The sequence below is a fragment of the Seriola lalandi genome, unplaced genomic scaffold (genome assembly GCF_002814215.2).
Source record: "Seriola lalandi dorsalis isolate HSWRI2012SDOR001 ecotype SW California unplaced genomic scaffold, Sedor1 jcf7180002054767, whole genome shotgun sequence".
Classification (NCBI taxonomy): Eukaryota; Metazoa; Chordata; class Actinopteri; order Carangiformes; family Carangidae; genus Seriola; species Seriola lalandi.
In genome coordinates this window covers 3,619,901-3,646,857 of record NW_019525320.1, presented here as the reverse complement: position 1 = coordinate 3,646,857, position 26,957 = coordinate 3,619,901, and the positions used below count along the sequence as shown (strand labels likewise).

At 41.1% G+C, this 26,957-nt stretch overlaps 2 protein-coding genes across 2 annotated transcripts; both read right to left on the bottom strand.

Annotated features, from left to right (window-relative positions):
• Window positions 1-1,580: 1,580 nt before the first annotated feature.
• Window positions 1,581-20,601, bottom strand: LOC111668912 (dihydropyridine-sensitive L-type skeletal muscle calcium channel subunit alpha-1-like). The gene is made up of 44 exons (XM_023425064.2): window positions 20,196-20,601; window positions 18,515-18,620; window positions 16,216-16,355; window positions 15,847-15,980; window positions 15,543-15,695; window positions 15,249-15,454; window positions 14,986-15,089; window positions 14,742-14,887; window positions 14,584-14,665; window positions 14,286-14,446; window positions 13,962-14,187; window positions 13,654-13,861; window positions 13,399-13,519; window positions 13,174-13,288; window positions 12,981-13,080; window positions 12,787-12,856; window positions 12,247-12,379; window positions 12,002-12,131; window positions 11,856-11,915; window positions 11,150-11,256; window positions 10,938-11,025; window positions 10,022-10,129; window positions 9,846-9,898; window positions 9,614-9,760; window positions 9,141-9,342; window positions 8,905-9,063; window positions 7,673-7,783; window positions 7,501-7,584; window positions 6,770-6,817; window positions 6,157-6,183; window positions 5,912-6,037; window positions 5,748-5,813; window positions 5,571-5,662; window positions 5,323-5,482; window positions 5,043-5,170; window positions 4,810-4,906; window positions 4,226-4,328; window positions 4,023-4,124; window positions 3,794-3,927; window positions 3,295-3,420; window positions 2,852-3,060; window positions 2,699-2,763; window positions 1,870-1,913; window positions 1,581-1,778 (listed from the first exon to the last, which is right to left on the bottom strand). Exons 1-44 carry the CDS (start codon window positions 20,378-20,380, stop codon window positions 1,596-1,598), a joined length of 5,349 nt encoding a protein of 1,782 aa, XP_023280832.1. The 5' UTR covers window positions 20,381-20,601; the 3' UTR covers window positions 1,581-1,595.
• A 1,111-nt stretch (window positions 20,602-21,712) lies between these two features.
• On the bottom strand, window positions 21,713-26,660 carry tmem9 (transmembrane protein 9). Its single transcript, XM_023425281.2, has 6 exons — window positions 26,537-26,660; window positions 26,253-26,398; window positions 25,270-25,361; window positions 23,915-24,023; window positions 23,393-23,524; window positions 21,713-23,263 (listed from the first exon to the last, which is right to left on the bottom strand). Exons 2-6 carry the CDS (start codon window positions 26,343-26,345, stop codon window positions 23,123-23,125), a joined length of 567 nt encoding a protein of 188 aa, XP_023281049.1. The 5' UTR covers window positions 26,346-26,398; window positions 26,537-26,660; the 3' UTR covers window positions 21,713-23,122.
• Between the last annotated feature and the right edge of the window lie 297 nt (window positions 26,661-26,957).

Here is a 26,957-nt window from a genome sequence, read left to right as displayed (position 1 = left end):
TAAAATTAAAAAAAAATGTCATAGTATACTAAGGCATTAAAATGGAAAAAAACGTCTTAGTATAGTATGGCATAAAATTTCAAAAAATGTCATAGTATACTAAGGCATAAAAATGACAAAAAAACGTCATAGTATAATCAGGCACAAAACGTCACAGTATAGTAAGGCATAAAAATGCCAAAAAAAAAATACATATTATAGTAGAGCATAAAAATGGCAAAAAACGTCATAGTATACTAAGGCATAAAAATGCCAAAAAAATACATATTATAGTAGAGCATAAAAATTTCAAAAAACGTCATAGTATTGTATGGCATAAAATTAAAAAAAAACATCATAGTATAATAAGGCATAAAAATGCCAAAAAAATCATATTCTAGTAGAGCATAAAAATTTCAAAAAACGTCATGGGATTTATTAACCCTCAGGGGTCCCTCTGTCCTTTTTAGGACATTTTCTTTACTTTTCTTTTTTGATTTGCTGATCATTTTGGCTGTGTTACAGCTGAAGGTATGGATTTCTGCAAGAAAGTGTCTTTTTTTACATATTTTTAAAATCTAATGTCAGTTACTGTTACAGGTCTATTATACACTGGTAACACATTTTGTACCCTCTGGACACACAAAGAAAATGCTATAAAATTATCATATATCAATATTCTTTTCTGCTTTTTTTGCATAAATCTCTTAAACCACTTCAGTTCTGCTCAAACCTACCAAATGATTATTAGTTTTCAGGATTTTAACCCTTTAAATGCCAGTTTGAAGACATGTTGCCTCTTGTTTTATTAAAAAAAACAAGACAGAATATGAGATATTTCCCACATAATACATGATGGAGGGATGTGACATTGTTTTATATCAGAGTCTTTTATATCAAGACATTTCTCAAAACCAGAATATGATCAGGGTGACTTTTGAACACTGGAAATAAATCATGTACTCATCCCGGCAGTAGCCCCCGTGACACTCAAAATTTCTGTGGAATTTTCTAGTTTCATATTGTCATGCAGCATTTTAATGGATGACATGACGTGTTAACAATGATTTGATATTTTATTGAACCCTGCAGAGGAAGGAACATAGACTCAGCTAAGTAACAAATGCCCTGGAGCAGTTAGTGTCTTTCTCAAAGACACTTTCAGGAAAAATCCACCCTGAAATATGATTCAGATATAATAGTATTTCTATTACACTTCACAGCTCAGCTTTGGTTTATAGATTTGAACAAATCTGATTTCTGATAATAGAAACAAATGAGAAAGAAGAGATGACAAAAACTCCCAACAGTAAAATAAAAGAAAAAGTAATGGAACAAAAAATTCAACAGACTGAAGAGTTATAGAAGCTACAGCTTGTGGCACTTACTCTCATTAGACTATGAAATCCTGACAGAAAAACCTTAAGGATTCTTTTTTACAGTGATTTGTCAAGTAGGTGTGTGACGTTTCTGCTCTTGCACTCATGAAAATGTACTGGCTTCCAAAGAAGTTCAACCTTGACCTTAACTGCCTTTACTTTTTAAATGCTCAATCCATGACGAGCCTCAGTTTGTGTCAAGGCCAGTGCTGAAAAGAAGGTTATGTTTCTTATCACCTACCGATGCCAGATGTGACAGTGGATCGAGACATTAGCTGCTAATAGGTGGTCAGCAGTTATTATTTGACAAAAGAGGACGGCAGTCAGAGATGCTTCCTCTCTTACCTCCTGAACGAGCTGATCAGCTGCAGTGTTGGAGCTCTGGCTCTGGCTGTCACCATAGTTAGGATCATAAGGGAACTGCAAAGAAGAGGTATGCGTTCATATACTGTCTACATGAGCTGCTCGTCACCATGTACACTGGATGAGTCACCCTTCAATAAAATATTACCTGCGTTTTGCCTGTTTTCACTGTGAAGCTCCAGCGCCTGTTGTCTTAACAAGGTGAAAAAGGAAAAATAAACGTATTTTAATGAAAAGTTATCTAGAGAAACCTGCAGCTGAAAAGATTTCTCAATTGACAGAAAATGAGTTAATTAAACAACTAGGTTCTCGGTTTTGAAGATCTGCCTCTTCCCTTTGTTTCATGACAGTAAACTGATTATCTTTGGCTTTTAGACTCATGGTTGGACAAACAAGTAATTTGAAGGCATTATCTCCCGTCTCTTAAATCTACGTGCATTTTACTCATTTGCCAGATTTTATCCGAACACTATTTGCTGAACTTGAATGTGACATTTTGGCCCATGTTCAATTTATAGCACAAGGCAAAAGATATTTCTTAATCCCACAAATATCACAGCAGGCATATAACACAGGCACTGGCTCTACAACATTAGAAAATGTGTTATAATCAAGTGAAGATTTTTCATTATCTGAAAATACTTTAAAATAGCTATAGCAGCCCTAAAATAAAATACCAAGCTAACTACTATATATAGATGGTGTGTGTATATGTGAGCTTGTCTACATGTGTATTTAAGTGAATGTGGGGATACAGGGAGAGGCATGCATGTCTTTAATTTGTGTGTCTTTGTGTTTTTCTTGTAAGACAGGAACAGGTGCAGATTGAGAAAAACAAACGTCCCTCCTGGTATGTAAAGACTATTCGTGTATAATTTTCAGAATTCTGTGGGCAATTTCCGAGCATCTTGTGGCCTGTGAAGGGCCTGCGGGTTCTTCACTGGAACCCAGTTTCTTTAGCAGACCGCTGGACATACCTGGCTCTGCGTCCTCACTAGGATTGTAAAACTCTTCAGGACTCCCTTCTCTTTCATATGAAAATCTGAAAGACAACAAAAATGACCGGCCATCAGATGTATTCACCCTGAGCATGTGTCGTCATGGTAGATGGGAGTGTGTATGGTGCTCACTCTGCGAAGGCGTTGTTGTTAGTGTTGCTCTTCGGTGTGGTTGTGGGGAAAAATTCGGTAGTGGGCAACAAGGTGGCGGAGTTGGGCGGGGACTCGGGCTGGCTCTCAGAGAACTTGAGGGGCCGCTGGTTGGTCATATGTGAGGACTGAGCGTTGGCGGGCTCAGCGGAGAACGAGTCCACCCGGTCGCCGAACAGGCCGTGAGTACGCTGTGTAAAAACCAAGCACATGCAGGTGTAATCCCATATTAGTGCAAAGGGTTAATCAAATAGAGAACTCACTCCCATCTATATCATCATAAGGCAGAATCAGGACAATGCAGCACTTTTGAACTTTCTTCACGCATATAAGATCTTGTTATCAATCAAAAATGTAGCTGATCATGACTAAACGTCTTCCCCATAAAGAAAGCACTGCACTTCATTACAGAAAATGCTTTTCACCTGGTAAATTCTCTCTTCTCCAGCCTCCTCCATCGCTCTGTCCATCTCGTCCTCAGTCTGCAGGTCTCCTGAAATGGCCCTGTGCATCTCTGGAGCGGCCTCTTCCTCTATACTCCTCAGACCCGCCTAGAAAAATGGATAGATGTGGAGAAGTGAAGAGTGGGGCACATAGCACTGTACTTCCCAGGATAGGAAGAAGAGAAAAGATGAAGTTGAGTGCTGGTGTAAGAACAGGAAGAGGTGAAATATAAGCAGGGCTGCACGGTAAGATAAGTGCATCGGTAACAGTGAAGTGCATAAAAACTTGCTGATACAATATTTCATTCATTCATCACCAGACCATATGCATTAACCTTTTTTCATAGCATGTTACTCGCTATCATCTCTCTGAGTATTTGAGAGTGATCAGAAACCGGTCACTTATTATGCAGTAATTTCCTGTCTAACATTTTAGATGTTACATTAACAATATGATGTTGACCCCGTACTGACTGCTTACCTGGATCTCCGGGCCTGAGGCGTTTTTCTTCGAGGGCCGGTAGCCGTAGTACTCCTCCTGAGTCTTCAAGAATTTGCGTAAATGGTCCTGAAGCAGGAAGGTGGCGTAGAATTTCCCCACGGTCACCTCATCATCTACAATCAGACAAGTGCAGAGTGCAATCAGTGTGAGAGATACCGGATGACTTTGTAAAGGTGAAATGTAGCTAATTATATTTATTTAGACTCACCTCCTATCGGGGGGATGACCTGGTCTAGCAGTTTCATACTGGTGCGTTTCCAGATTTTCTTTATAATGGCTCTCAGCTCCTCATTGGCCTGCTCAAAGTTACCTATTCAGAACAATTACATGCAATTATAGTTTGCACATCAAGTTGGAGGAAAATCATATATTGTATCTGAACTGTATATCACAGGCACTGATGCATTGTACCTTCTGTTTTGATCTTGAGAGCAGTCCTGACCAGAGAGAACAGGGTGGCATTGAAGGTGACGGTGCCGTCGCTGTTGAGAGGCATGTTCATACCAACCAAACGCTGAAGGCGGGAAACCGAGAGAACAACAGAACACTTCAAGTTTAGAGACTTTTATGGTATTTTCTCCTTTTATTATTTTGGACTTAATTTAATGTATTCATCATTATCATCCTCATCATCATTATGTATTAATATTATTTTAGGAGAGGGGAGGAAGGCTTGGGGATGGAGAAGAGGAGAAGCAGGGAGGGCCTTGATAGGTGGGAGATACTACGTATGAGTTACACACATATACTAAGTTTTATATGGGATATTCAATATATTATGGTCTGTCTCCTTTGTGTATTGTGTCTTTGTATGTTCCTTTACTACAATGTCTGTCATCTGCAAATTGTATTATATTGTTAATATTATTCAACAGTCATGAACTCCTGCCAAACTCTTACTATCAGATTACTACTGATTACTACTATTACCAAACTATCTGACGGTATATGCAGAGAGCCATTTGGTTTTCGACCCTGTTTATGATTGTATGTACCTTACACGCAGCACGATGAGGACAGAACTTGCCGAAGCCCAGCGGAGGCTGGATGCGTCGCAGCAGCGTCACCACATCCAGATGTTTAATTCTCCCCCTGTTAGACCCATGAGACATGTTATACTCTGAAGTGGCACACGCCTCCTCCTCACCTAATCACAGGGGTTAACTGAACATATCAAAAAAAAAAAATGAGAGCGGGATTCTGGATGTTAATTGGAGTTCAGGCTTACGTGGCTTCAGGGTCATATTCAGCCCAGATCTTCTTAAACTCATCCAGATGATGGGGGCCGAGGAGAGACCAATCCCGGGTCAGGTAGTCAAAGTTGTCCATGATGACAGCTACAAACAGGTTGAGGATCTGAAGTAGGAAGGAATAAAACACATTTATATTTTATACTGGTTCAACATTTCTGGGAAGAGAGAACAGACTTTCTTTCTCATCATATGATAATGGCTAAAATATGACACCGGCTCAAAGGTAACTGTTAGCACTTTATGGCTGCTTCTCACCAGGAAGGCGCAGAGACAGTAGAAGCTGAGGAAGTAGAAGACAGCGAAGTTGGACCCACAGGTGTGCTCCTCTCCTGGCAGGAAGTCAGACTTGGGGTCACACTTCTTTCCGTACATCGAAGCCATCATGACCTCCTGCCACGCCTCACCAGTAGCACATCTGGATGCATGAATGCACACCAAATACAATGAGCTCTTTAATCCTGCAAACAATGAGCTTTGAACCGCGTCCCGGCCCACAGACTCACCGGAATAACATCAGAACAGCCTGAGGGAATGTCTGGAAGTTGTTGTTGCGGTTGATTTGAGTGCCGTCCACTAAGGCTACCTTTCCAAAGATCTGAAAGGTTGTCACAGTCCCAGTTAGAAATCTACAGATGTTTTTAACTTCTTTCCATCCAGAAAATAAATACTGAAGACTGTACCTGCATCCCGATGACAGCGTAGATAAAGAAGAGCATCACGATGAGCAGGGCTACATGAGGGAGAGCCTGTAGACACAAAGCAAACAGTCAGGTTATTAAAAGTGTGTTACAGGTGGAGAATGGAAAGAAAGATGAAGATGATGATGATGACCAGTGTGACCGACCTGGAAGGACTTGATGAACGTCCACAGCAGGTTACGGATGCCCTCCGAACGGTTCAGCAGTTTGACCAGACGCATGACACGGAAGAGTCGGAAGAACGTGATGGAAACGGAGGCATTTTCAGAGGCCTGTGGACAAAGGGGAAACAGAGCATTTGAGGAAACAGAAAAATCTAAAAACAACAGAAAAAAAAGTTTAAATATTGCATAATAATAGAGTTTAAATATTTAGGAGCGTTTAGACTTACCGCAATTGCTTGCATAGGATTTGTCTCCTGCACAGAGTAGATAGAGAGATTACATACTGTAGTGATATATGATAGAAGTTATAATATTATTAATGAGAGGCACATAGCAGACATAGCATTTATCAACTGTTAAACATTATTAAGGAATGATGTACAATCTCAAAATAGGGTTAATATTAGAGACGATATTTCCACCTGTGATGAGTTACAAAGCCTCCGGGTCTTAGTTGCTGAAAACTAGAAGAAGAAGCTGTAGCTTGTAACTCATGCGAAATAAACAAATACACACGCTATTCTGTCAAAAATATTAACAGCTTTCAGTCATTTCAGCCACCGTTAATACTTGCTGTGATTATATATAGTGTTGAGATGTAGCCCTGTTTGTGTAGACAGCATGAGCAATACTGTAACACAATATAGCAAATAGCTTGAGGTCTTAATTTACATTTGCTGTGTAAGATGAGACAAGCAGTAGAAACGCAGATGTTTCGCCAGTAGTTTGAGCTGCACACGGTTCAGTACAGTAGCACTACAGTTTAGTGGAGAACACGGTGGAGTGCTCACACAGCAAGGCTCATGCAGCAGTGCAGTGCAGTGCAGATCAGATATTTACAGCACAGCCATGAAGACAGTACAGTCCTCCACTGGAGGCCAGGGCGGTCTGTGGAGGATAGACAGATGAGGAGTGAGGTGCATGGGGGAGGATGGAGGGGTTGATGGGGATAAGAAAGAAATGAGGAGAAAGCAGATGAGGAATAAGAGGAAGAGAAGACATCAAATACATTTTGGTTGGGGAAAACTGAATTGTGTTTGAAAAAGATGAGTATGATGCAGTGCAACAATGACAAGAGAAAACTGTGACTAGCCAGAGGAAACACAGTGTTTGTGTGGCATTATCACACACCGTAACACTAAAACCCTTCATTGATACTGTGCTCTTTTTTACGTGCGCAAATGTGACATATAAAACATCAGATCACTGAACACATTATAATGAATAAGTGTGGGAACAATGGAAAGTTTTGGTGGTTTTGTGATGGAAATGGCAGTGCATCTGAGGCTGCATAAGGCACTGAAGAGGGTGAGAGTGGAGGGGGTGAGGTAAAAATGGCCAACAACAGTACTGACCATGTCCTGTGAGCTAGTTCTGCTGGCACCAATCAGCTTTTGGGCCACGATTATATGCTTCTGGGTCAGAGCATTGAATAAATACATTCATGGGAATGTCTCATTACAACAACACAAGGGATTTTCATATACACAGAGCCTGCAGTGAGAATCTGATATCTGTGGAATTCATTAGAGTGGATTAAAAAGTGCTGCGCTGTTGTTATCCGTACTCACATCGACTTCACTCAAGATGACATCAACAACGCTGCCAATGACGATAATGAAATCAAAGACGTTCCAGGGGTCTCCAAAGTAGCCCTGTACAGAGAGGTAAAGCACCGATGAGACAGTGGGACCACCAGACTGAGTGGGTAACCATTTGAACAAGAGACGTTCGAGTGTTTACCCTCGCTTTGAAGGCCATGAGCTTGAGAATCATCTCCACGGTGAAGAGCACGGTGAAGATCAAGTTCAGCATGTCTGACAGCTTGGTCACATGGTCCGACTGGTTACAGTGCTGTTCAAAAGCAAAAGCAAAAAAATGAATCTCAACATGCAGCAGCTATTAGCTTGACATAGTATTATTACAGACTTTAGTTTTAGTGACGATTATTACATATCACTGGCTGACATTAGCTAATACACTGACTAATACACTCTATAACATTAAATATTCACAACAAAACAAGCAACATTGAAGTTAAAAAAAAACATATTTAGGTTTTATTTATTCAGTGTTTAACACTCATAACCTCAGCTCATCTGCTTCATCAGATCTGTGTGAACAGATTTGGTATTCATGTCACTCTGTTATCAGATTCTGCTTAAGATGTTGCTAAATTCTGATTGGTACATAGATATTTGTGACATCATATTTTTCCAACTGAGCCCCGCCCACTTTAAACCAGTGAGAAAAGCACGGACAGAAAAAAAAAAGAAATACAGAAATCTTTCATGTAAAATAACCACAATGGTTCTAACGTCATGCGGGATCCCATCCCTCAAAGTAAGAAGCTGATTGAGAAAATATGTTTCTGTGCCTTTAATTGATTAGTCCCATGTATTACTTGGGTCTTATTTGGGCCATAGCTTTGGCCATCATCAGCTTATTAAGTCACAATTAACTTAGTGTGTACCGTGTCATCATAACCCATAGAAATAATGGCCAAAAACCGACGCAAGTAAGGATTAGCCTTTAAATATAAATAAATCAGGCCTGTGATGAATCTTAAATAAAGAAATGTTAAAAACTCATTTACTCAGAGTGTTGCATCGTGCAGTCCTCTTCGACCTTAGTCATATGAAAAATCCAAATCATCGTTTGCATGCACATTAAGGTTTTGTAAATTAACTGACAAAGAAACTCTTTACTAATCTGCTCCTGATTCCTCTCAAAATTAATTAGACTGGGATTTGCTGGAAAGCTGCAGAGTCCCATATTTTAAATACTGCGTCAAACTTTCACATTTTCATTAATTAAATGCTGTAAAAAAACACTGAACACTTGTCATCTTGCATAAAAAAATGCTTACACCCACATCTAAAGATACTGAGTACACACTGACACTGAATATTGTTTGTCTGCAGCCTCAATACGATCAGTGCTTTTAGATTGCACTATGACCTTGATTTACATACCTGCATCCCCAGACACAAGGTGTTGAGCATAATGAGGAAGAACATGAGGTACTCAAAGTAGGAGGAGGTGACAATGTACCAGACCCTGTACTGGTAGGGGTTTTTGGGGATGTAGCATCTCAGAGGACGAGCCTTCAGGGCGTACTGCACACACTGACGCTGAAGGGAGGAAAGAAAGTAATTAGCCACTCTATATCTATACTCTCTCACTGTCCACAGCTTCTTCTCTCAGGTACCTGGTTCTTGTCCAGCTCACAGTCCTGATACTCCTGCTCGCCCTGCTCCTGGAAAGTGACGATGACAAAGCCCACAAAGATGTTCATCATGAAGAACGCAATGAGGATGATGTAGATGATGAAGAAGATGGACACGTCCACACGGTTGTTGAAGACAGGACCCATGTCCTCTTCATCTGAATCGATGGCTCTGTATAAGAGTCTGGGGGCACACGGAATGATGTTTAGAGAGGAGGGGAAGGAGTTGGGCAAAGATCAAAGATCAGAGATACAATAAGGGTAATCTGTGTAGATGAAATTTATAATTCATTGGATTGAAAAGAATATATTGCTTCTTTTACAATCCCTGGCTCCAGACAATGGAATTACCTTCAGCTCAATATCCACGTAATACAATATTCTGTCTTCTAACTCAATCAAAACAATCCCGTTGAAGACACAATTTGTCAAATCAAAATTTATGCTGTGCTTACTTTGGCCAGCCCTCAAATGTGGAAACAGTGAAGAGAGCCAGCATGCCATAGAGCACATTGTCAAAGTTGAAGTCACTGTTGAGCCATTCTCTCTTGGCCACCACGGTGTTTTGTAGGGAATTCTCCATGTGCTTCAGGAAGGATCCCCTGAGAGCAGACACAGTGAATGGTCAGTCTGAAATAGCTTTAGGGTTTTGATAAATGATTCATATCCGAAAGATGCTTGACCTACTGGCATTCCTCCCCAGTCAGTTTGGACACGTCTGTGCAGCTGTAGAATTTACCCTGCGAGGGAAAAGAATTAGCGACTCTTTTAATACACACGCAGCGAGGCCTCTGTACTTACAGTTCATTAGTCTGGAAATACAACTTTAACAATATCATACTACGTGTGGTGTCAAAACCCACCTTAAAGAGTTGCACTCCTATACAGGCAAACATGAAATTCAGCAGCATGGTGACCAGGACGATGTTGCCGATGGTTTTGATGGCCACGAACACACACTGGACCACATGCTGCAAACAAAGACAAAGCAATGACCACTTCATACTGAGTCCAGTAGGGTGCAGGTTTGTGGAAACATATCCGTGGTGGGTAAACAAATACAATTACTCAGTTAGTTCTGCTACTTTATACTTCCACTCTATGCAACATTTCAGACAAATACTTACTTGTTTTACTACACTGCACTACAGCTGAGGATTTTACATTAAAAAACATTTGGTGAGCCTACAAAATATAAAGCATCGTTAGAGATAAAACTAGTGTTTCCTAATCTTTTTGGCTTGTGACCCTTTACGAAAAAGCAGTGCATATATTTGGAGCCCCTTGTCACATTTCAGATGTCTATGTATTGTATTGTTAAACTCATCAGAAGGTTTCGTTTACCTAATATTTTGAGGTCCAAAGATGTAAAAGTATCCAATATTTCACATATTTCCAATATCTCATGACCTGTCCTATTTATCTAGGTTAGGATCCACCTGACTGCATCTAAAGTAGGTATACTTGACCTACTGGTATACTTGACCATACTATATATACTATATACTATAAAATAATATATATAATAATGATGAAATAATATATCAATGGCATGGGCCATTTCTTTGTAGAACAAGTTCTTAAACCTTTTGTACTTTAAACTCATTTTGCTGATAATAATTTTGGACTTGTACTTGAGTGAGATTCTGAATGCAGGACTTTCACTTGTAATGTATTTTCTCATTGTTATATACGTAATATTCAATTAAAGGATCAGAATACTTCTTCCACATAAACATAGACATTTCCCCAGTGGAATTATCTATGAATGTGTTGCACCTTTAACCCTTTCGCTCTGTTGATGGCCCTAAGAGGCCTCAGCACCCTCAACACCCTGAGAATCTTCACCACAGAGATGGCACTGGATCTGAATATAAGACAGGGCAAAAAGCAGTCTTGATATGCATGTATGGGAATACTAAAAAGTATAATGTAGGTTAAGAAAATAACGATGGGATTATTCCATATCTAATGTAGCAATCCCAACTCACTCCATTCCCATAGAAAGCAGGGAGACTCCGACCACAATCAGATCCAGGATGTTGAAGGAGTTACGGCAGAAGGAGCCTTTGTGCATAAACGCTCCATACACTGTCATCTGCCGGTCAGATACATCACAGAAGAAACACAAACAGAAGAAAAAATGTCCTGCATTAAATATCAAAAATGAACTTGCTTCCCACCAGTACTGACATTCAGATCATTGAATTTAGTGTTTGAAATTCAGCAGGGCAACTAGCTGCTATTATTGTAGAAACATGCAAGGCTTGCAATATTTTAGTAGACTGTGATATTCTTAATGTGGTTTCAGACAATTATTTCTCTGCCAAGAGCAACATTGAATGGGGAAGGAGGCTGAGATGGTTTTTTTTTTGTGTGATTTTTGGCACAAAATTGCCAAAAACAACACGTAAAATATTGAAAAATGACCATTACCTGTTATTTGGTTTCTTGACTACCCAAATTAGACATACAGTATACTAAATACACAGATAGACAGACAAATAGACAGACAGACAGACAGACAGACAGACAGACAGATAGATAGATAGATAGATAGATAGATAGATAGATAGATAGATAGATAGATAGATAGATAGATAGATAGATAGATAGATAGATAGATAGATACTTTATTTATCTCCTAATGGAAATTCATATAATAAATTCATGCACACAACTTCCAGTTGAATTTACCTTTAGTACAATCTCAATGGTGAACACAGTTGTAAAGACAATGTCAGCATAGGCCAGGATCTGGAGGAAGGACACAGACAGCAGGGTTGTTTTCAGATTTTGCCTCATCTTACTGTACATCGTGCGGTGCTAGACCTGATTGTCACCTGGTTTCTGTAGGACTTGGGATCGATGGGGTCCTCAGCTGCCAGGGAGATGGAGGAGAGCAGGATGAACAGGAGGATTAAGTTGGTGAAGGACGAAGCATTGATGATCTTGTAGCACAGCTTTCGGAACCTGGATACCAGTAAGTAGCCAAATGTAAACACACACAGACACACACATACCATTTATCATAATATTACATATATTTTCAGGTTGCTATTATGGACGAGGACAGTCAGATTCTGACTTGTTCTGAGGGCCAAAGATGAAGAAGGAGCTGGCTTCAGGCAATGGAACTGCTTCTTCCTTCAGCTGCAGGTCGGCCATTGGTCTGGGCCGAGGGCTGATCGGGATTTCAGGCTCTTCCTCCTCGTCATCACCTAGCATGTGGAAGAAAGCAATGGCACATCTGCTTATTCATGGTATTCATGTTACAGTGTCACAGAGAAGAAAGAGAGAAAAACAAAGATTGTTTTTTTAAAAAAAAAAGAAGGAAATCTATACTTGTTATACTGCCTCTACTGAATCACGTAGTAGGCTTTATATGGTAGTCACCAGAGTAGTGTGAAAATAGCCTGACTTTAGACTGCTTTAAACTCCGCTCAGGGAATTGGCTGAGTCTAATAATAATGAGGGGTTACTATACTTATACTGTAACATAGCCAAGACAGCAGCACTGGTAAACAGCCAGTGTAATGAATACGAATTCCCGCAATCAGTGAACTCCTTCTGCTACAACTGCATCGCTGAGAAAAAGGGTTCAAGATGCAATAAAAGTTTGTATTACCTGGAAAGTCGGCAGGTGGGAACGGATCTTTCACTTCATTGACATTGGACTCAAACTCATCAACTTTAAGCTGGAAACAAACATGCATATGTATATATAAATGCATATGTATATATTCTTACTTCTTACTGTATAGCTTTTTATTATCAGTCTAAAGAGTAAACATGTGATATGACACCAGAGACAACACTAACCTTGGCTGTGGTGGGAATTCCCTCCATCTTGGCCCTCTGCTCTGCCAGTTTCTTAGCTATCCTCTCCCTCTCCTCATCAGTCTTGTCAGGCATTTTGGACCTGGAGGGCAAGCAGGGAAAGGAATGGAATAAAGTTGAGCTATGAGTAGACATAATAAATCATCTCACCCAGGTTTTATCTTATTTTATTCACCTTAGCAGCTTCCTTCTCAACTTCTCTTCTGCCTTTTCTTTCTGAGCTGAAGTCAGACTCTCCGCCTCTGCCAGGTTGTCGACGGCGATGGCCAAGAAGACATTGAGGAGGATATCTAATTGCACTGAGCTCAGGAAAACAAAATCTTGGGATTTTTGTTAGCATTATTGTTATGTATTCAATTTCTAAATGTCACAGGAAATTGTGAGTGCATGTGAAGGATACAGTTTCCACAGACAAAGAGGATGATAAAGTAGATGGCGACTAGGATGCCGGGGAAATCAGGCCCTCCATGAGCCATAATGCCGTTATACATGATGCTGGTCCAGTCCTCTCCTGTTAGGATCTGAGACAGTCAACAGTTCAAAAGCAGACAATGATTTTTCATTGCAAACTATGAATCATAAAAATCAGTCAAGCTAGGCTTAACAAAATCAGAGCAGAGTTTTATAAAATGTGCAGAATCAGTGATAGCCTCACCTGAAATACACTGATGAGGGCCTGAGGGAAGTTGTCAAAGTTACTGCGTCTGGGTCTGTGGTCGGGAAAGTTAAATTTCCCCCCAAAAACCTGCATGCCGAGGAGCGAGAAGATGACGATGAAGAGGAAGAGAAGGAGGAGCAGGGAGGCGATGGAGCGGACAGAGTTGAGGAGGGAGGCCACAAGATTACTTAGAGAGGTCCAGTACCTGCAAAGCAGTTGAGATAAGAGGTGTTAAATGACAATGAATAACACTAAAACTGTTTTAAATTTGATGCAACATAATCATTTGAGGGGACTGGGCTTACTTTGTGACTTTGAGGATCCTCAGCAGCCGAATACACCTGAGTACAGAGAAACCCAGAGGAGCCACGGCTCCCGCAGACAGCATGATCATCTCCAGGATACCGCATAGCACCACAAAGAAGTCAAAGCGGTTAAACAGAGACATGAAATATGCTCTAGGACCGAGAGCATACATCTTCACAAACATCTCAATGACAAACAGCACCAGCAGTACACGACTGGCAACATCTGTTGAGATAAGAGGAGGAGAGAGACGGATGGATGAAGCTGGGATGGAAAGAATATGTGTGAATAAATATTCACATAAATATATATTAATCACCAACCTTGTAGGGAAGTGAGCCAGTCAGGCTGGTGGTGATGCTCTGTTGCTATGGTCAAGGTGTTGAGGAGAACGAGGAACATCACAGCCCAGTAAAAGCTTTTGGTTTTCACATAAACCAGGCACTTCATCCTGAAGAAGCGATTCCAGCGACGGGCCAGACGGCTAAACACACACACACACACACACACACACACACACACACACACACACGCAAAAACAAAAAAACTCTAGTTTACTGTACGAAGCTGCTGTGGCTATTGCAGGTGCACGTTTACAGATTTACAAAAAAGCAGACTCACTAGTAGAAGACGATTTGACTCTTGCCTTCCAGGTCATACAGGCTGTCTGTGTCAGAATCTCCACTGGTCAAAGGCAGCAATCCTGACAAGAGAATAACAGTTGGAATTCAACAGTATCTCTACATGGGATGAGTGCCGAGGCGGTCTGCGCCACTTACCTTTGCCCTCTCGGTCGGCATCCAGGACTTCAGCGTGAGTGATCCACTCCATGTAGCCATGGAGGTCTTCGTCCAGCTGCTGACGCTCTCGCAACTTCTGAAACTCTCCACGTGACCTTGCCTTCTCTCTCTCTTTGGTAAACTCTCTGAAAGCAAAAGAAGAAATGTGATGGTTTATAGCTTATTTGTGTTGAGAAGCAGAGATGAAGAAAGTAGAAATAACCACAGATAAAAGTAGTCTTACCCACTGAGCACACCCAGGACCAGATTGAGCACAAAGAAGGAGCCCAGCAGAATGAGGGGAACAAAGTAGAGCCAGGGCCACTCATTTCCCATGGCATCATTAATCTGAAAGACAACTCTGCGTCAGCCACAAACAGCTTACTCTGTTAGGGCATGCTTTGGACAATAAACACCTGAAGTGTTGAGGTGCTTGTGGTTAGAACACAAATTCCCCCGACAGTGAGAATGAGAAAGAAGAGAGACAATGTTCCAGCGGTCACTGACCCAGTAGAGCACTTTGGTCCACCCCTCCATGGTGATACACTGATACACAGTCAGCATGGCAAAGCCGATGTTATCGAAGTGGGTAATGCCATTGTTGGGACCTTCCCAGCCTGGCCGACACTCAGAGCCGTTGATGATGCAACGGCGTCCGTTACCAGCCTGAGCACAGGGAGCAGGCAGCTCGCCCTCTGCTGTAGCATAGATATCTGTGGGCCAAAGAACAGAGAAAAATATAACATAACATAACACAGAAGCACAACTGAAACTCTGCCTGATTGTTCCTTTCACACATACTTGTGTCAGTGTAATAGCAGGTCTTATGCATTTTGCACTTGAAGAGCTCCAGTCCCATGATGGCGTAGATGGTGACCAGTAAGAAGACCAGCAGGGCGATGTGCAGCAGAGGCAGCATGGCCTTGAGGATGGAGTTCATCACCACCTGCAGGCCTGAAGGTGGGGGGTAAAATCAGAACATCACAATACTGTATAAAAGAATCTCAATAGAGTCTGTTACAGAATACAGATATACAGTTCCTTCAAATGGATTGAACAGTATAACACGGCAACAGGGTCTTTCTGCAGTACGTGTGGCTCTTACTGGGGACTCCAGAGACGAGGCGAAGGGGTCGTAGCACTCTGAAGGCTCTCAGTGCCTTCATGTCAAACCCCCCACCCTTCTCTATTGGCACACCAGATATCTTATGGACCGTATCCATAACAAAGGTGACAAGGCTGTAGGAAAAAAAAGATGATGTAAGCACCTACTCCCACAAAACTGTAGCTTTGATGACTTATATTAAGTTTTTTTTGAGAACTAAACTGAGCATGTCTACGTCGACAGTATTCAATATTCCAATTTTGACCAGATATTACATTTTCAGCTTTGTCAAAGGCAGTTACAGTGATCAAGAAAAGCAGTGGCCTTTGGCAGTGGAGATATCCACCTGCAGCACACAGCTCATTTTACCCCATGAAGACGATGACAAAGTCCAATATGTTCCAACAGTTCCGTAAATAGGCGCCTTCATGGAAAACAAGCCCATACGCCACTATCTTCAGAAAGCACTCTAACGTGAAGATTATTAGGAAGATGTACTCCAGACTCTCCTGCAAAAGACAAACACAAACCAGGAAATTACATTTCACAGCCTGCAGGTTCAATTCTCCAGTAAAATATGCAATGATTGGAGTTAATGACAACTTTGGCCTTTAAGCACCTGCTGAGGAGAATAGCAATAGATGTTGCTGGTGCTAGATGAACTCAATAGCTTTGGTAGCCTTTTAGCTAAATTAAACATGACCCCAGAAGGTTTAAACAGATGGGTGGACCATGAGTCAGTGGTGAATGAAACAATTTTAGCAACAATTTATCAAGTCAGAGCTCTGAGGAGGAGAGGGTGTAACACAAAGCCAACAGTTTGTAGAAAATTAAACGCTTTCAGTGGGGGTAAACAGATAAATGTCAGGCTAATTGAATAAAAGCATCTGTTTGCAGATCTGGCCTGTTTCTGTGTCTTTTTCGTCAGTGTTGATACTTTCGAGGACACACAGCAGACGGACACAGAAGCGAGCGAGGTTTCCCTCTGGCGCTTTAACATGTCCTCTACATGTCGGAGTAGAATTATTTGTCTACCAGCGCACAACACATTCGCTTAAAAAAGCAATTAAATTATCATTATTAGATACATTTTTTTTTTTTTTTTTACTTTTCTGCTTCATTGTTGATGTAAATACAAATGTTGTAGGAGAGGAAGGGATAACATGAGGACAGTATAGAGTTTAAAAGGAAATCAGGAGAGTTAATTTGAGGTAAACAATACATTTTATATGATATGCTGTCTATTTCCCTTTGATCCTTTTACACAAATCGGGTCAATTATGTTCGGCTGAACCAACCGGAAGCAGCCCCGGAGCCCCTGATCAATAAGAACCTCCAAGGCCAACCCTGCATACATTAACAATAACACATTTATAAACATAAGAAATTTTGTAATTCAAATGATATCAAGCGGAGCAACAAGTAGAGCTGTGCTTCTGCGTTGTTACAAACCATCATATCTTAGGAGCACAGTACAGAGTGCGGTAACATTTGCGGCCTCTCCTGTATCCACCTGCATCAGTGGGGTGACGCCATCTGTGCCGACCTACTTCTAACAGAGAAGGGGGGGGGGGTTGACTAGCTCTTCTTACATCGGCACACTGAGAGGTAAGAGGGATTTGGCAAGCAGGCCAGAGCAAAGAAAAAAGATGGGGTCAGTTTTAGGTTCAGATACCTGATGACTTGATGAATTTGGCCGGGGTGTAGGTCAGTTGGTTGCGTACCAACAAGCTTCAACCCAGCGTTGTGTGGAGTTTATTATTATTTTAATACGTGATGGCTGGCTACAGGTGCTATATGTTGACATTTGCACTGGATGCGAGGTCTCTCAGAGATAGTGATCCACACATCAAGACTCACACAACAAGCCTCCCCAATACACACAACACCTGTGTCGATACGACGTCAAATATCGAGACACTGGCAAGACATGTAATACACTGTGGAGCACACATTTATCTTTTGCTCACAGATAGGTTCCACCGGTTGTTCACCTTCCGACACGTAATGCATTATCCACACAGTATAAACACACACCTATGAGCCTCAAACATAATAACGCCTGGACACACACCTGCAGCTTCCAGGTGTCAAACCTTCCACCAGCTAGTTCACACAATGGAGTCATCTAGAGTGTGAGGAGTCATGAAACCTTTGTTTAAGCTACTTCAATTTTACTGGCAGAATACTTAAATAAAATGTCATGTGAGCCATCAACCCAGATATAATGAGCTCAGTTTTAAAGGATTGTGTACTGCATGTGTGTCTCAAAACAAACACTGGCATTATGAGACATTACTGCACATCTTTGTATTATGTAGCTTTTATCCATTTGATCAGAGAGGGATAAACTGATTAGAGTTGAAAGAGAAACCAATAGCACATTTGTTTGATGACATATTGCTGTGCAGATACACATGGGACTCCAAATAAAGAACTGAGTTGTGTCTGGAGGCATTTAAATGGAACTTGGCTCTCAGACCAATGACCAGCTGGAACAGCAACCTGACTAAAGCACTCAAACACATTAAATTGTTGAGCACAGCTGCGCAGTTATCATCTGGTCATGGCAAAATACTGGATCCCTCAGAAATCAGAGACAACTTTCCTCTTAGAGTCCTGAGACTTACATCAAAGAAAAGGCTGTAAGGATCATACTCATACTCACCAAGCTCAAGTTTGTGTTGTTACTGTCTTCTTCAGGCATGGGCAGGAACACAGCCAGAGCAACACAGTTTGCAAAGATGGTCAATAGAATGATGATCTCAAAGGTTCTGAATGGAGAAGCTCAGGATCATGACAATATGTGACAATACAATACATGAAGTGGACTGGTAAAATCCCAGTTACCACCAGAAGGAAATACTACAAAACGGATACATTTTACATGGAACAACTCGTGGTGATAATATGTGAGCGATAATGGAGATGTAAGAAACATTTTTAGAAAATAAATGGTCCATTTCTTTATCTGTGTGACTCGTTCTGTACTTTCTGCGGCGTAACGTAACAAAATATGACAAACAACGCTGCAGCACTACTAACACTGAAGTGTTGGCCTCTAAACGCTGCGTGAAACATCATCCCTAAACTGACCCATCGGGTAACCAGTAAAGCGGTCACAGTTAATGTAATCTTGTCTGCTGTGCTGCTTCATTCCCATCCATAGGGGGCTCTCTCAGAGAATTCCCCTGCCAGGTCAGCATCATGTCTCTCTGTGATGCCGCGGGACAGCTGCAGAGCCCAAGAATATGACCAAACCATTTAAACTCAGTCTACTCATCAGGAATAAAACTCTTTGGTTATTCTATGAGGTATTTGTTGATTCTCACGCCTGTGAGCAGTAATTTTTGAAAGTACTGTAAGTAGTACTTGAGGAGTTTAATTCAATTTCTGTCATTTTGATCTAATTACAGCACCTGTCCTGTGTTACAGGATCACATGCCAATGTGATTAAACTGCTGCAGTAAAAAAACTCATGACCCGGTTGAGCATATGGAGATACAGTTCAATACATACATGTTCAGAAAAATCATAGCCATTTAAACCATAATGATGTTTTGAAATAGACATTCGTTGTTAAACTCCATGAGTCCATATAATATATTTAAAATGTTAACATAAGGATATTGTCACTGGAATAGATGTGATCAACTCATTCTATTTTGGATGGAAAACATCTATTATCCAGGAATGGCCATCAGGCTAAAAGCAGGAAATCCCCTATAGGGGCCATAACATCACTCAGCAGCCTGCCTTGTGTTAAAGTGTCAGAACTAACAGAGTGCGGCCGGCATTGTAGAGCCACTATTTCCACATTAAAAGCAGAATGTCAGCCAGTCAGGACGCTAAGGAGACAGCTTCATTAATTATTCTCATAAGTCTGATATAAATAGATAAGCAGAGAAGCTCTCCAGGTGAAAATACGAGGGCTACAAACTTGACTTTGACACAGGGCGGCCAGATACATAACAAAAGTCTTAACACTTCAGGGATTGCCTTAACACAGATTTGAAAGAGACTTGGCTTTGCCAGACTCATCGCAGGTGGACTACATGGCTGATAATTCACTGCCATGCAGACACATAATTTCTGTATACTCTAGCTGTCAGTGTTCTTAACCACAGCACTACATGCTGTAATAACTGTGTAATACCCTGAGGCTCTTAAATACTGTGTGTTCACAAGTGAAAATTACCTTTAATTACCTTTCTTTAAGCAAGACTTGATAAGCATGTAATGTTTAAACCGCATATGTTTAAGCCGGTGTCTACTACAACAGTTGTCTGTGTGTTGTGTATGTATACTGTAGACGTCAGTGTGTGTGTGTGTGTGTGTATAAAGGATACTTCCACTCTACGATATTGATGCAGGCCTTGCGGAAGGGGTTCTTGAGGGTGAAGAAGAAGAGGGATCTCGCGGGTCGAGGGTTACCCCCCGTGGCCTGTAGCTTCTTCAGCTTCTCCCTTTGCTTCCTCTTCAGCTCCTCTTCATTCATGATGACCGGCTTGGCCGCCTCGCCGTTGGCCGCCATCTTGGTGCCTCTACCTGAGAAGAGCTCCCAGTCCACGAGAAATGAGTCCTGTCACTGTATAGTCCCAAACTGCGGCACACTATAACTCCCTGTTGTGAAGGCCCCTGGGTTCCTGACCTGCCAATCCTGTGAGCACTCCTCCACCGACCTCTCTCCCCCTCTTCTCTTCTCCCTCTGAGCCCTTCTCCCTCACACAGAGCCACAGGCCTCTCCTCCTGGCTGAGGGCCTCTGACAGAAAAATCCCCCCCGCTTAGGCAGGGAAAAATAACAGGAGCCCAGAGTGGCTGTAGGAGCAGTTGGCCCTGCTGTAGTTTAAATTTAGACTCTGAACCACTGACAGGCCATGCTTGGGGATGGTTAAGAGGGTGGGGTGGGGGGTGTGGGGGGGTTAGAAGGTGGAAGAAGGGAGTAGATGGGATCAAGGGGGGTTGGGGCAGTGGCAGATGAGAGCACAAAGGCGGGGAGAGACAGTTTTGGGGGGGGGGGAGGGGGTCTTGCAGTAGCAGAATATCCCCAGCAGCCCCATGAACCTGCCCTTGCTTTCAAAACATACTGAGCTGCTCTGTTGATAGACACTGATGCTCAACCCTAATCTGTGAAAAAAAAACCCCAAAAAACAGTGAGTAGAGAGGAGGGGAAAAGACTGGTGGATGTTTCTGCCTGCAGTGTGACATTGTGCAGGTGGAGCACAGTGTTTAGACTCTGAAAAAGTGTTGGATGAAAGCAACACACCAAGAGCAAGAAACGATTAAGAGACTACTTGAGATGATGTGCCTCAGAATCCCAAACTTTCCCCACAGTGTTTACATGTCCGCGGGTTTCTCCATTTAAATCCTTCGTGCAAGGAATTTAAGGTTGAAATCAAAAACATGATATTAGTGCAAGTATTTTTTACTTATATCCTTATATATATATATATATATATATATATTTTTTTTTTTTTTTTTTTTTATAAACGGTAGCACAAAATATATCATCATGACACAATTTAAATCAAAGTCAATAAATTATCCCCCAGCCCTATGGAAATTAGTCTGGATGGTGCTCCATGTGGGTTTGGGAATAAAATAATAATGATGCCTAAAACTACTTACAACCTTTTAAACTAACAAGCTGAACAGCTGAAAACCACAACAAATGTGAGGATTCATTTGATGATAAAGCAGGATTTCTCTCGGCAGAGAGGAAGCAGACGGCCCACATATTGTGTCCTCTGTCGTCCTCTAGTGCCAATAAACAGTACTGGTGACTCACAAAGGGAAAAAAATCTGCAGCACCCAAAAGAATACTCCCAAACATCCAGAGGAATGACCAAAAATCTTGCACTCAACCAGAGTATTCTTTTTTTATTTCACATCAAGCCGAATGTAGAGACACAAGCAGTGGAATACTCCAGTTTGGCTGGAGAGGAATATAAATACAAAACACTGATATGAAATTATACTTAAAATCAGTCAATCAAAAACACTTCAGTGATCAAACAAAGCATTACAGACAAATAATCTTCAGCAGTTCACATTGTGCATGAGTTCGTGTGAGTCAGCGTACCTTTTCTTTGTCATATTAAAAATTCCCCCAACAGCAGGCTTCAGACTGTGAAGGGGAATTCACTGACACATAATGATGCACACCAGGGCCTTTCAAAGCCATGAGGCATCCTGATTCTGCCACACATAACCGCATTATCAGCAGCTTTACTGATTTAGGATATTCTCCAGCGGCAGAGATTTGATTCATGTGAGGATGGCTTTAAAGCTCTGTTAAATGCCCCGTTCTCCATTTCTCTCTGTGCATGGGAAAGTATGTTTCATCAAACCCTACTGCAAAATATGAGGACGTAAATGTGGCCTTTTGTCACTGATCAACCATTTTTTTCGAATCAGGTTCACTGTTAAATTCAAGTTCAATGATTAAAAAGCAACAAAAACAAACAAACAAAAAAAACGAAACTTCTACTTAGTGGACGATATATCTGCCAAAATGTATTCATCTGTTATGTTTTGCAAGATGTGAAGTGCCATCATTTAAGAGCCAACTTTTGCAGTGGAGTTTGGTGTAACACGTTCACTCACACAACGAGAGAAACAGAAAAAGGCACATATTGGGGGTCGCAATGTCAAGGCTTTAAAATTACCAAGCCCAAAATGTACAGTCCTTTATTTACATTATTAGTGCAAATGACACTAAATATGCCCAGGGGTTATTCATGAATAAATGATCATTAGTGCTAAACTATGAAATGTGCAATGCTTGGCAACAGCAGAGACGGGGTACTCTGTCTACCCCCATTAGCTAAACTTATAATTTACAAACATGAAGCTTACCTGTCCTGAGGTAACGTCAGAAATTATGATCCAAGAAAAACATTTAATATCATGCCATATTAGCAAGTAGCGAACAACAAAAAGGTATCGCATAAAAGCTTCAAGGCTATTCACAGTCTGGCTAAAAAAAAAAAAAAGATTCCTACTTTATCAAGACATTACGAATCTAGTAGTCATGAAGAAGTGCACAAACATGGAGTTTTTTCACAATGCAACTTAGCCTGAAGTGTTATGTATTATAAATAAAAAGATCTGCTTGTTAGATGAGTGTGTGTCTTAGTAAGGAAATACTAATTCAGAGGGCGGAGTGCACATCAAATGCTAAGGTTAGTAATAGTGCAGCTGGTGCCAGTGGAGTAGCGCTGTGCCTGCTGAAGTCACCTACTCTAAACCTGTTTCTGAGGTTAGACGTAGCGTTTAACTAAGCATCTTGTGGCGGTCAAAAACAGTCTTGCGTTGCTCCTGGACCTGTTTTTTCCAGCGCTGCTGTGCTCCCTCGACGCGCTCCAGCACCGTGTTTCCTCTCGCCTGGCTGCTGTCCACCTGCGGGCGCATCTCCTGGACACACACGCACACACACAAAAAAAACAGGAATTAAATGAAATCAAGGACTTCACATTTGACTGAAGTGAAATACAGGTGACTGTTGTGTTTGCGCATATATGTGTTATTTGTCTGAGTGGTTACCTCAGAGTCCTCCTCATTGTGCAGCGGCTGGGTGTAGGGGTCATGTTTGCGGATAAGAGGATCGACCAGTAGCAGAAACAGCATGTAGAGCAGCAGTGCGCCCACGACAGACAGGTAAATAATGATGGTTACCTGGGACAGAGAGGAGGGAAAACATTTAGAAATACTTACATACTGTGAAGCTGCCATGTTGGCATCAACATCTACTGTAACAACATTTCTTCCTGTTTGTAGGACTTGCAGGACTTATTGTGACAGCCATGCTGATGATTGGGTGTAGGAAAATTTCTTAAATATTTCTTGAGAGGACAAGTTTTAGATATTAGCAAATATTAAAATGTTGATATAAACATCAGCTTTTCCATTTCTGATGCATACCAGTAGAAGCGGTCAGTTCTCTGTCTATTCTTCCCAACTGCATTTCCAAATTTAGTGTTTTGACATGACATGTTTTGCGACATACATCACAGTAAGACGAAGAAAAAAACCCGACTATGTTAAAGAGAAAATGATCTATAATACCTTGATGGTGTTGCTGCTTCGTTCCTCGTACTTGCACTCACACAACAGGCAGTAAGCCTCAACATCATGGCCAGGCACCGGCATGGGCTCCACTACATGGAGGCAGTTACTGTAAAACACATCACAACTGTGTTAGCTTAAAGCCTTAAGCTAACATTTTTTAAAATACATGTTTTCCCTCATCAGTCTACACGTAACATCCTATAATGACAACATTTTTTATTTCCTTGTGAAAAATGAAAAATCACATTGACATAAGTATTCAGACTCTTTACTCAGTACTTAGTTGAAGCACCTTTGGCAGCAAGTACAGCCTTGAGTGTTCTTGGGTAAAACACATCAAGCTTAGCACATCTGGGTTTGGGGATTTTCTGCCATTCTTCTCTGCAGATCCTCTCAAATTCTGTCCGGTTGGATGGGGACCATCAGTGGACAGCCATTTTCAGGTCTCTCCAGAGAGAGAGTTGGATGGTGAACCTTCGACCCAGTCTGAAGTCGTTAGTGTTCTGGACCAAGTTTTTACTACTCTGGTATCTCTGTACTTAGCTTCGTTCAGTCTCCCTGTCCCTGCCGCTGAAATCCACCCCCAACACCATGATGCTGCCACCACCATGTTTCATGTTTGTATTGGGCAGGTGATGAGTGGTGCCTGATTCCCTTCAGGCATGAGGCTTAGACATGAGGCCAAACAGTTCAGCTCCACACAGGATCTCTGAGGCTCAGCCAGAGTGACAATCGGCTTCTTAGTCGCCTCTCTTTTACCGAGGCCCTCCCCCCCCGATTGCTCGCTTTGGCCAGGCAACCAGTTCTAGGGGAGTCCTGGTTCGTCCATTATAGAATTATGGGTGCCACTAAGCTCTTGGGAACCTTCAATGCAGCAGTTTTTTGGTTGCCTTCCACAGATCTGTACCTCAACAAAACCCGGTCTCTGAGCTCTGCAGACTCTTCCTTTGACCTCATGGCTTGGTTTTTGCTTTGATATGCATTCTCATCTGTGGGACCTTATATAGACAGGTGTGGGCATTTTCAAATCATGACCTATAAGATGAATTTACCACCGGTGGACTACAATCAAGGTGTAGAAACATCTCAAAGATGATAAAATGAAATAGGACACCTAAGCTAAATTTCATGTAAATTTTTCCTTTTTAATAAATCTGTAAAATTTTCTAAAATTCTGTTTTCACTTTGTCGTTATAGGGTATTGAATGTAGATTGATGTGGGATAAAAATGAATTTAAATGATTTAAAAAAAAAAAAAAGAAGTGACGGGGTCTGAACAAATTCTGTGGTTCTATATGACAAAAACATTATGGGAGTTGTGACTGTACGTCTAAAGAGAGGGTTTCTCTTACCAATCCTTCTGGGAGACATTTCGGTTATATATGTGGCCAGTGATGTTTCTGTATGGAGGGCAGATGCACTTGCAGCGAACGTCCTCAAAGCTCTGCAAGAAAATTGAGAAAAAGTGGCCACGAACTTAGCAAAATGCTTATCTGACATTATATCTCAGTTATCTATTTTCTCTGATGTCTGTAGCCCTTTGTTTCACTTATTAACAAAACCGTACAAAAAATTTGACATAAAAGTTCCAGTTATTCCAGTTTAAAGGACATAAACATGAATAGACACTATTTTACATTAGAGGAGACAGCACACAAGAGAAGCACACGCCAAAGTCAAATAAATTTCATTCAACATGCTTCACAGGTTTTTTCCAAGCGTTATTATTTACAGAACCTGATGTAAACTGGACTTTTCTCTGGGAACTCAGAAAAGTGCTGGTGCATTATTTTTTGTCTTGCCTGCTTACAAAACTGTGGGAGACACTGCTTCATGCTCATTCCCTGAAAAGTATGAAAGATATAATAAAAATAAAAACTAAAAACTAGTGGGGTTGATATGACCTATAGTTATTTACCAAGTGTGTTAATTTACTGGCATTTATACCACATTTCTGCCAGTGGTGTGTAACAATAATTTCTGCTGAATAGTTAATAATTGATTGATTCATTAATCATTACAAACATCCAGGACAATCAGAAGATGGATTAATGAACAACCGTATGTATGAACTGATCAAAGATTTTTAGTAACTGATTAATTTAAGGTCCGCATATGAATTTTACAAAATTTTTTTCCAGTTTTTAGTGTGTTTGCTAGAATCACACACCAAAACATTTTACAGCCAAGATTACTGCCTAAGGCAAGCTATAACAATATTCCAGTCCTTTATAAATTAATTTTAAGGCTTTTTAATATTTTAAATGAATGTTTTAAAGATCCTGCCGACCAGTCACTGCATGTATCCAGCAGATGTGGAGCTGCAGGTTTTTACCTTCGCCTCTGCAAAAACAACAGCATCCAGCAGAAACACGGTCACTACTGCGGCCGCACTGAAGGTCCAGGATCCTTCCCGACCAGACGACATTTTCTCTCAGGGAAGTCGATTTGCACGACGTGCGCAGGATTACCAGCAAATCTCTGTCGAAAACACAGCAGTCTGGTTAACATCTAGCAATATATCAGCCGAACGAATAACTGCACCGCGCAAAACACCGACGCTAAAAAAGACCCTTTTGATCAAGTGGAAGTAGATATACAGTTATACAGCTTACTCACGTTGTATAAGCAGCTGACGTTTATGTTTTTGCCATGCATCCAGCATATAGCTACAATAGCTAGCTGTTTTTAGAAGGTAAATCGTCCAAATCAATTTGACGCTTCCTTCTTCCGGGTGTCGTCACACGAAGAAAGACGTAACATGCAGCGACACTGACACCTACTGGACAAAATGAAATACCATAATGATAATGATGGTGGTGGGATGTAACTAAGTACTTTCGCTCATGTATTTGAGTGAATGAACTCAGGTTTTGAGGCACTCACGTTCTTGTACTTGAGGACTGGAATTTAGTTTTTTTTTCCTACTCAATTACATTTCAGAATTAAAAATGGTATTTTTACTCCTCTTAAGTTACTTTACAGAATAATATTTTACATATGATCAAATAATAACATACGATGCCGTGTTACATACAGC